General features: G+C 35.6%; 1 protein-coding gene across 1 annotated transcript; it reads right to left on the reverse strand.

Annotated features, from left to right (window-relative positions):
* Positions 1 to 4,817: 4,817 nt before the first annotated feature.
* On the reverse strand, positions 4,818 to 5,411 carry LOC131626871 (uncharacterized). The gene is made up of 2 exons (XM_058897708.1): positions 5,285 to 5,411; positions 4,818 to 5,185 (listed from the first exon to the last, which is right to left on the reverse strand). The coding sequence occupies exons 1-2, from the start codon at positions 5,409 to 5,411 to the stop codon at positions 4,818 to 4,820; spliced, it is 495 nt and encodes a 164-aa protein (XP_058753691.1).
* Between the last annotated feature and the right edge of the window lie 4,558 nt (positions 5,412 to 9,969).

Raw genomic sequence — 9,969 nt, forward strand, 5'->3', positions numbered from 1 at the left:
CAGAGCCTGGTTTAAGATCCGGTGGGCCACCTTCTATGGTTTCCGCTATCGGGCCACCCGCCATTTATTTCCACGCTCCAGTTGTCTAGTCCTGGGCGTGAGGGGGTGTGTTAAGAGTCCCACATCGGACAATATATGGCCTGAACATGTCCTTATAAGTGGGGGCAATCCTCACCCTACAAGCCGGTTTTGTAGGGTTGAGTTAGGCCAAACCCACACTTCTTAACATGCGTTTTTTTTTGTTGAAGACATAGCAGAATTTGCTAATGAAGGTTGGGTGGTGTAATCATTTTATATTCTATGGTGTGAATGTTATAATATTTTATTAAAAGTTCTAAGGTTCCTAAAGACTTAGATAAAATTGTAGGACAAAGTTAAATTCCAATTGAATAGTTTATGAATTAGAGTTTTAAATGTATCTTTTGAAAGATTGGTATTTCACAGTTTTTTATGTTGTAGTTGTAGATCTTTGGATGAAAATTTAAATCTAATTTCATAACTTTTATTTTAATTCAATATTTTTATTTTAAAATTTTTTAACTTAAAATGCCAAATATAAAAAAAAATTAAAAAAAATTACTTTTAAGTTCGTGAAACAAACGAATTGAACCTAACTAGCCGAATCGATTAGTTTGTAAACTTTAAACGAGTCGAGTTTGAGCATAAAAAAAAGTTCGTATCGAACTCGAGTCGAGTTTCGAGCTGAACATATTCTTATCGAGTCGAGTCGAGCTAAGACGAGTTCGACTCAACTCGACTCATTTTCAGCCCTACCTACAAATGAAAAGAAATGATTGTCGCAGCCACGAGTGGGTTCGGGAGTCGATTATGCAATGGGAAGATATTAGCACCCATCACATCCATCGTACTCGATGAGACCCATTGTGTTAGTTTATGAATGAGTGTTAGCGTGATGTTTGCGTTCTTCTACTTATTATACGAGAAAAAGAGAAATAATGGGTTTTAGTTTTTTATTATTGTGTTCGCCAAGACATCGCATCTTGTGCATATGTATTCCCTCGTGCAATGGGAAAGTCAGAGCATTTGTAGTTCGGGGTAAAAAACTATGAGTTTGTTGGTTGATTTTAGAAGGGATGTTTAGTGAACATTTTAAGCATATGTGCGTTCCTATGGCGTTGTTCACCCAATATATTCAAAAGGATTTGCTTCTAATCATCGCTTGAGTAAAAACAATCTTTGCGGACTTTTAGTAAATGTTTGAGCATATGTGTTCTCCTAGCGCGTATTTACCCAAGATATTCAAAAGGAAGCAAGTCCAATTGTCACTTGTTTTCCTTGTTTAATTAGTGTGTTTAAATCCAAAATCAAGGTATTCAAGAGGTGTGCTCCCACTGTCACTTGATATTTCTTATTTGATTTTTAAAATAAATAAAAAATTGAAAACCACTTGGTGTCGACCAAAGTTTATTGAATTAAATTGAGAAAATTGGCTTGAGTTTGAGATGAAGTGAAAAATCGACTTGATGTTGATCAAGCATTTTATTTCTTGAGAAAGATTGGTTTTAATGAACAATAAAATTATGCATTTTAATGAATAATAAAAATAAAATAAAATAAAAATCAAGTAATTCATTATTAAAATAAAATCCATAATATTTTTCAAGGTAAATAATAAGGTTGAAATTAAAAGAAAACACGTGATATAGGGATGTATATAACAATGTTTTGTCTATTGGACTCAAATCATAATAGCAAACTAACTATAATCTAAAAAAAAAAAAAACTTTTCTTTAATAAAAGGAATAAAAGAAAAATAAAACATTAGGGAAACTATCGCCCTACCCTTAATTTTTAAAATAAAAAAAATAAGGAAATATAAAAATGAATATGACTCTGTTTGATAAGATATGTTTTCGAACATAACTCATATGATAATTTAGACCCGTTTGGTAATGGTCTTTTCATCACGAGTTTATAGCTTATTTTACTAGCTTATAGCTTATTTTCGAAATGCTATTTTAAATAGCGTTTTAGCTTATATCTTATAGCTTATTATTTTTTCTTCCTTTTTTATCCTTATTATTTTAATTAATATCATTTTTTAACCCTTGTAATTTATTTTAATTTAAAATAAAATAATTATATATTAAATATCTTTTATTCATTTTATATTTATAAGATAATTCAACCGTTAATTTTACCAAACACTTCAATTAGCTTATAAGCTATCAGTCTCAATCATCCCCTATAAACTATAAGCCATCAGTCATAAAATATAAGCTATCAGCTAACTTATCAATTAACCGCTATTTTTGTCAAACAGACCCTATAAAATAATTCTTAATTATTCCAACCCTGGAAATAATTTCACAAATTTTAAAAAAAACTTTTTAAGAAAAATAGGACAAACACATTTTTTACTTCCCAGAACTCCATTCTCCAGCACTTTATCTCATAATACACTCCCTCTCCAATTATAACAAAACACAACATTATCTCTCAAATGAGAGACACACAGAAAAAAACAACAAATAAATTTCTTACATTCAATCTCTCTTAAGCAAATAAACATGGCAGCCAGTAGATACATGAAACCGTGAACCAAAATGAAAACACAAAGGAAGAGAAAAGATAGCGACGGACGTGGATCTACAATAGTTAACATAGGCACTCAGTGGTTTCACGTAGTGGAGCAATCCATGGCTTGCGGCGGAACATTCTTGGTTCGTCAGAGGTAGGAGCTACATATCTGGTGGTTGTTGAGAGTTTATATGGTATTGTGTGCAGCTTTCACGGTTTGGTTGGAGAGAAGTATGGTTGTGTTGCTGTGTTGTGAACGATGGTGAGGTGTGTTGAGTGGATTGCGGAAACGGTTTGTTTGGGAGGTTGTTATTATTTGTGTGAGATACATGAAAAAGATGGAGGTGTTTGTGTTGCGTTTCGGGGTTTGTTTGGGAGGTAGCTCAATGGTTGAGTGAAGTGAAGTATATTGGTGCAGGAAGATGTTACTGTGGCTATCGAAAATGGAAGAGGGAGATTCTCTGCAATCTACGTGAACCATGAGTCTTTTTGTGTTCATTTCCAATTGGTCATGGAATTTAGAAAATAAAATGTTCTCAATGGTTAATTGATGTGTGAGTGGCCCCCCCTTTAATGTTTCCATGCATGAGTATATATGAGTATATATAGTGACATCTTAGGGCTTTCTAGGTCAAAAAGAGACACGGGCTTTAGTAAAATGGGCCTAAACTAAAATTTAAAATATATCAAAAACTCTCTCTTTTTGGTCCCTTAAGTTTAGACAATTTCTTTATAGATCCCATCCTTCTTGGTCACCCGCGGCGAAATTTCCAAATTGCCTTTATATTTCAGAAATGCATCTCAGAAGTCAAATTTTTATGAAAAAAAAGGTGATTTCAGAGATGTACATCCGAAATAAAGTTTTTTTCCAGAAAAAAGGTGACTTCGGAGATGCACTTCCGAATTCACCCCCTTGGAATAATTCGGAGATATATTTCTGAAATCTTATCTGATTCAGAATTTACAAAACAAACGAACAACGCTTCGATTTATTATAAAGCATCAGAATTACAAACATCACATAACATGAAATTAATGTTACATATTGTTAAACACGGGTAGTTGAGGATGAGTCAACATTCTGATAACGTTGGCTCCCGATCTTCAAAGTTTCGCATCCAACTCGATCGGACCCTTCGAAGAAAATCGGTCGAAAGTTGTCCACAAAACTGCTAAATCTTCGTCGTTCTTGACTTCAAATGAGGTGAACTGAACGTCTCCTTCGTCGTTAAGAGAAGGCGAGCGGTACTCAAGCTTGACAACCTTCCGATTTTTCGGGTATTGAAAAAGAGAGTTAATCAACGTTATCAATTCCGCGAATGGCGTGTCGCGCGAGAAGCGAAATTGGAACGACATCGGGTAACCACTGGTGAAGTAGACAAAATCTAGGTGGAGGTAGGTTTGTGTCATTATTGTTTGTGGGTTGTGGTTGATGAAAATGCATTGTCTATGATTTATAGACTTATAGGAGCAATAATGACCCAACAAACCTTATCTTGCTTTCAGTGGATGTTTCGGAAATGTACTTCCGAAAACAGTCATGAAGCATTAAATTTTCGGAAATGTACTTCCGAATTTAGCAGAGACAGAAGAGAAAATTGAATTTTTGATGCGTGCAGTCTGCTTTGACATTTTGCACCAATTGAAGCAATACAAGCACATGTAATGAGCATAACATAAATAATGACAACATTAAATATAGGTATATTATATATGCATTGAATCAGTTTGATTTTACATTCTAACAACAATACATACAAAAAATGACACACATCCGGTCATTACAAAAAATATTCGGTAAATCTAAAATGCTCCGAACCAATCCTCACCGCTTAGTTCTAAAACCAGTAACTTCTTTGACCTCTCTCTGTTTTCCTCACGCTCTTGCTTCATCATATCTTCAAACTCCGCCATTATTTCAATAAAAGGATCCCGCCAAGTCTCCGCCTCTTTTGTATGATGTGTCGTCCACTGACAAGAAGTAGCTGGTATAGGACACCCCGGTTTCAAAAAAAACTTGAACAAAGTGGCGCAATCTTAGATACCTGATACAGATGATGCGGCTCGACGCGTCCAAAGGAGGTCAACTATGAAGTGGGAAAAATGTCTCACATAATCCAAATTTCGTCAAATCGATACACACCCGAATCGTACGCACTTGCTATAAGATGACCCATTTCGGGGAATGACATCCACTTCGAAACTGGGGCGTGACCGCTTAGTGATGGAACAAGGGAATCATGAATTTTATCAAAGATTTCTTGATTTTCATAAAGTCAGTCGTACATGTCCCTATGCAAAGTCAACTCCGAAATAAGTGCCTGTCGAATAAGTGTGTGATTTTCTTCTCCTCTTCCAAGCAAACCGGCAATGGCTCGATACCTACAATTACCGTCCGTGCCAACATCAACTATGTTATCAATAAATTTGTGCATAAAAAGAGGCATCTCGTCAATGTAGATCATCAGAGGTTTCTTGGTCGGAGGTGTGCGCGGCGGCTTCGAAATACGGTCTCCTTTGTTAGCACTACACTTGGACTTTGGTGTTGGTGGATCCGGGATCAATGTATCAACATGTTCAAAGTAAGAAGGATCCCATTTAGTTGATGTGTCCTCTTGTTTACTTTTCGGCTTTTTAGGCGCACCTTTGGTTTTAACCGGTTAAGATGGCGGTTTAAAATTGGTGGTCTCCGGAAATGGAATTTTTCGCAATTGTTATTTTATGTGCAATTTCATGGTGTCACCCGCTTTTGAAAACTTATCCATTATCTCTTCCAACTCGTCGGAGACGGTAATTTTGGATTCACCCTCTTTCGCCGGCTCGAAATCATCAAAGCGGAGCTTTTTCCAATGATCAATTACTTCATCCATGCGTATCGGGGAATTTAACTTCAATTTTTTAGAATGTATACAAGCACATGGAAGCCCGTAGGTTTTTATAATTGTGTACCCGCAGTTGAACTATCCGGACCCGTTGTCTCCGCCCGCTTCGCCTCATGAAAAATAAAATTCAAGCCCGAACGGGATACGTTGTAAATCAATTGTGAGTATAGATTTTTTCCCTTAAACTTGTGTTCCTTGACCGTCTTGCTCCGACCAAACGATGTTTGTATTTCATTATGTTTATTTTAGAGCATTTGGTTCACGGTATCCCATCCCCTACACAAATCCCCCTTGCTATCACCCAACCATTTCTTCAACACCGCGTCGCATGTGCAAATTCAACTCGGTTAGTTGTAGTGAAACCAAGATGTCTCACTCGATCCGTCCAAGCACAAACTACTTTTTCTTTTACTTTGTCAAGGATGGTACTTTCGACGTAATGACAAAAAGTGTTAAATCCGACACACAATGTTTGGAATTGTACCACTTTCTCGGTATACAATTCTTCGGAACGTGCATCTAAAATCTTCCTCCATGCGGCTATAATCTTCTCCGCCACAACACCAGCTTTGATGATGTTACCGTTTTCATCCTTTCTTTCTTTCGTGCCGACTGCAGGTTTGAGCTTACTTCTCACATTGCACGTTATGTGATACCGACAAAGTAACACGGTCGATGTCGGGAAGACGGTATCGACCGCATTCATCAAAGCATTATCTCAGTCGGTAATAATGACACTTGGCATATTATTTTGATCAACCAACAAAGACTTACATATTCCTAAATCCCATGTAAAGTTATCTTCTTTCTCACATTCCAAAAAAGCAAATGCAACTGAATATGTCTTGTCCGTGGAGGTCACACCGACAATTTCTAGAAGCGGAAGCCTATACTTGTTGGTTTTGTACGTCGAATCCATTACAAGAACGGTTGGAAATGTGTTGAACAACTTGATACTTTCGAGATGAGTCCAAAATATGTCATGCACCGTAACTTTGTCCTCACACGTTCGGAAGCTTGAAACGTATTAGTTATCGCCCAAAAGTTTCAAAAGGTGTTGCATTTCCGACCTCAGCCCATTTTCATGACTTTAATATTGTGTTGTTCATTGTATACTTGCTTGATATTTGAAATACTATCCGATTTTTTCCGCTTCAAATCGGCAAGTATGTTTCTCGGCGCCACTTTGATTGTCGATAATTCTGAAATAACTACATTCTCTTCGCGGGACAACCGACAAGCAATTGGATGTCCGTGTAGCTTGATTTCCAAGGCATGATCATGAACTTCACAAATGACGCTAAAACGCCACAAATCATCAATCCTACGAGTCACGTACAACTTAAACGGACACACACACACTTTCTCGATCCCGTGTCATCGTGCTTTAACACCCGGTTGGTTGATACATACTTCCCACCCCTCTCGCAATTCAACACGACAAAAACTTTCCGTCTACTTCTTCCATTATCAGACCTTAATATAACAATGTCAAATCCAAGTCTACTAGCTTCACTTCGAACCCAATCAAGCACTTTTTCACGACAAGCGAAGCTCATATCATTTGTTGAAGAATAGAATAAGTGTAACACTTAGAAAGGGGGGGTTTGAATAAGTGTAACTTTAAAAACTCTTAAGATAAAAAACAATGAACACAATATTTTTATCCTGGTTCGTTGTTAACGAAACTACTCCAGTCCACCCCCTTAGAGTGATTTACCTCAACTGAGGATTTAATCCACTAATCAATCTTGATTACAATGGTTATCCACTTAGAAACACTCTAAGTCTTCTAGAGTATACTGATCACACCTTGATCACTCTAGGAAATCAACACTTAGAAACTTCTAAGTCTTCTAGAGTCTACTGATCTCACTGATCACTCTAGGAACCTTTTACAAATCAATGTAAAATAAATGTTTACAAGAGTATGAATTTGCTTCTTAGAAAGCTATAATCACAACTATGATATTTCTCTTAAGTTCTAAGCTTAACACTCACTAATGTCATACCCCGAAATTTACCCGATATAATCCGTATCTTCTAATTTATTAAGGGTGTTAAAAATTAAGAGCCATAGGGTTTAATATATCAATTATTAAACTCGACCTCTTATAAAATTCCTTTATAAATTGGTTGAAATAAAAAAAAGGGGTTGGAATAGCAAGTATTTTGGGATCTAAACAGTGGGCCCAGTTGTTACGAGAATTTTATGATTTTTTGGAAAAAATCATTTGGGTTTTTACTAACATTTGTTTTTTATTTAAATTATTAAACTTTCATTAACATTATGATTATTATTAGGTAGAATTAGGATTAATTAGGTTTTTATTTGTAATTAGGTTTTATTAATTATATAATAATTAGGATTATTAGTTTTATTTGGGTCATTAGAATTAATCACCAGGATTATTATTATTAGTTATTATTGTTATTATTATTAGGTTTTTTAAAATAAAAAAATAAAAAAATAAAAACAAAAGACCAAAGAGGTGAACACGTTCTATCAGCATTCTATCAAAAATTTCCAAAACCAACCCGTTCCAAATCTTCCAAAATTTGCATAAAATTATTCTTCAATTTAATTTCAACCCTAAAAGACCCCAACTATAAAGCTGAAGAGATTAGCAGTAAAGAGGGGGCGAAAAATTCTGCCTCCAAGGACCAAAACCGGGTGCACACAAATTCAAGAACAAACAAGGTTCGTTTTCTAACTTGCATACGAAGTTTGGAGATTGGAATTAGCTTCCTGGACATTTACCGAAGCCGTTGGGATCATCTTCAAGGGCTCATGTACTCAGAATCACCATAAGAACATTCACGGTTTGGCCTTCCTTTTGAACCTTTCGATTTCACAGATTTAAGCATTGCAAATATGATTGAATTGCAGATTCGTGTTCATAATCGTGTGTGGAACGTGACTGATACGTTTGATTGGAGTTTTGATACAGAAATTATAATCCACCATTATTAGGTTAACAAAGCTTCAAATAGGGGGTTCTAATTTGAGATGATTTTAAGTCAAATAAATCGGCATAATACGCTCGTGAGATTATGTGTGTTTTTTCTGGAATGTTTTTGTGCGTTTATTGCTATTGAGTTGCAGATTTGGAGGGCGAATACCTATGGCAACGGGACAAAACTGTAGGCAAAGCCATGCCACTTTTCCAGAAAAACGCAACGGGGACGGTGAAGATTCTGCGCGCGATTTGTTTTTTATTTTTTTATTTTATCCGTGTTTTTTTGTATATATTATATAGCGTGTAATATTTAATCAGTGAGGCAAATCAGCACAGATGGTTGAGGCGTGATGGTGATGATCCAAGAGACCTGGGCTCGATCCCCAGGTCATGCCATTATTTTTTATATATTTTCCTGAACTTGTTTCTTATGATCAACCATGAATCCAGCGCGCGCCTTATCATCCAACTCACGGTACACCCTCAGCCTGTAGCCCTTGGATGTACTACGATCAAGATCTGAAGGACAAGGAGATGCAGGCTCACGATGGACACTCGCAGGCCGCATACACAGGATTACTGCCAGGTTTTTTTTAATATATTTCTGTTTTGTTATTTAATTATTAGGATTTAGGTTTAATTAATTTAATTTAGGATTAATATATTTAATATGTATATGATTTAATTAGAATTAGATGATAAAATTAGGATTAGGGATAGGATTATAATATGTCCCGATTATTTCGCCTATCCGATTTAATTAATTTAATTCTAATTATAAATCACAAAAACCCTATAAGGTGTAAATATTAGGATTCAATTCATTATTCGTTTCGACTAAATTTATTGGTCGCGATGGTTAATAATCGATTAATTTAATTAATCAAATCCTATAAATTAAAATAAGCATTATTTTGCTAAATGGTTTTAACCATCTTATTGGTTATGATGATTAGCATACCTTATCAATTTGTTATTATTTGTAATCGTATTAATCGGTTATGAGAGTTAACAGTATAAAAATACAAATTCATAAAATAATAAAATACGTTAATTCATTATTAGTGATAATCGAATCAATCGATTTGAATTGGTAATGGTGCAAAACCCCAATCTTTTAACTATGGTGATCAAACCTATTGATCATTGCGGTTAATTGTGCTAAATCAGGGTTGTACGCCCAAAACACTTAAAATACATCAAATCACAAACCACGGATTTTCATCTCTTCAATTCTGCGATGTTCAAACTACGATAAGGTAATTCAAAATACCTTCGAACTTCGCATTTCAAAAACAAATTTCAAATCAATTTCAAACCATTCAAATCAAATTCTAAGGCGTACAATCCTGTGCCCGAACTACGTTGACTCTGATTCTCCCTAAGGAGATACGTAGGCACTTGGATAATCAAGGCGAGTCCCCTTCCCAAAAATCTCAATTTTCCCCCTTCTCATTACCTTAGCTATTAACCTCTGTAATTTTGCTATAAACCTTTACCTTAGATTCAAAGCCATAGGAAAGGGTTGAGGGTGCCTAACACCTTCCCTCGACCTGAATATAGTATCTTACCCTGATCTCTATACT

Source organism: Vicia villosa, unplaced genomic scaffold (genome assembly GCF_029867415.1).
Source record: "Vicia villosa cultivar HV-30 ecotype Madison, WI unplaced genomic scaffold, Vvil1.0 ctg.000327F_1_1, whole genome shotgun sequence".
NCBI lineage: Eukaryota > Viridiplantae > Streptophyta > Magnoliopsida > Fabales > Fabaceae > Vicia > Vicia villosa.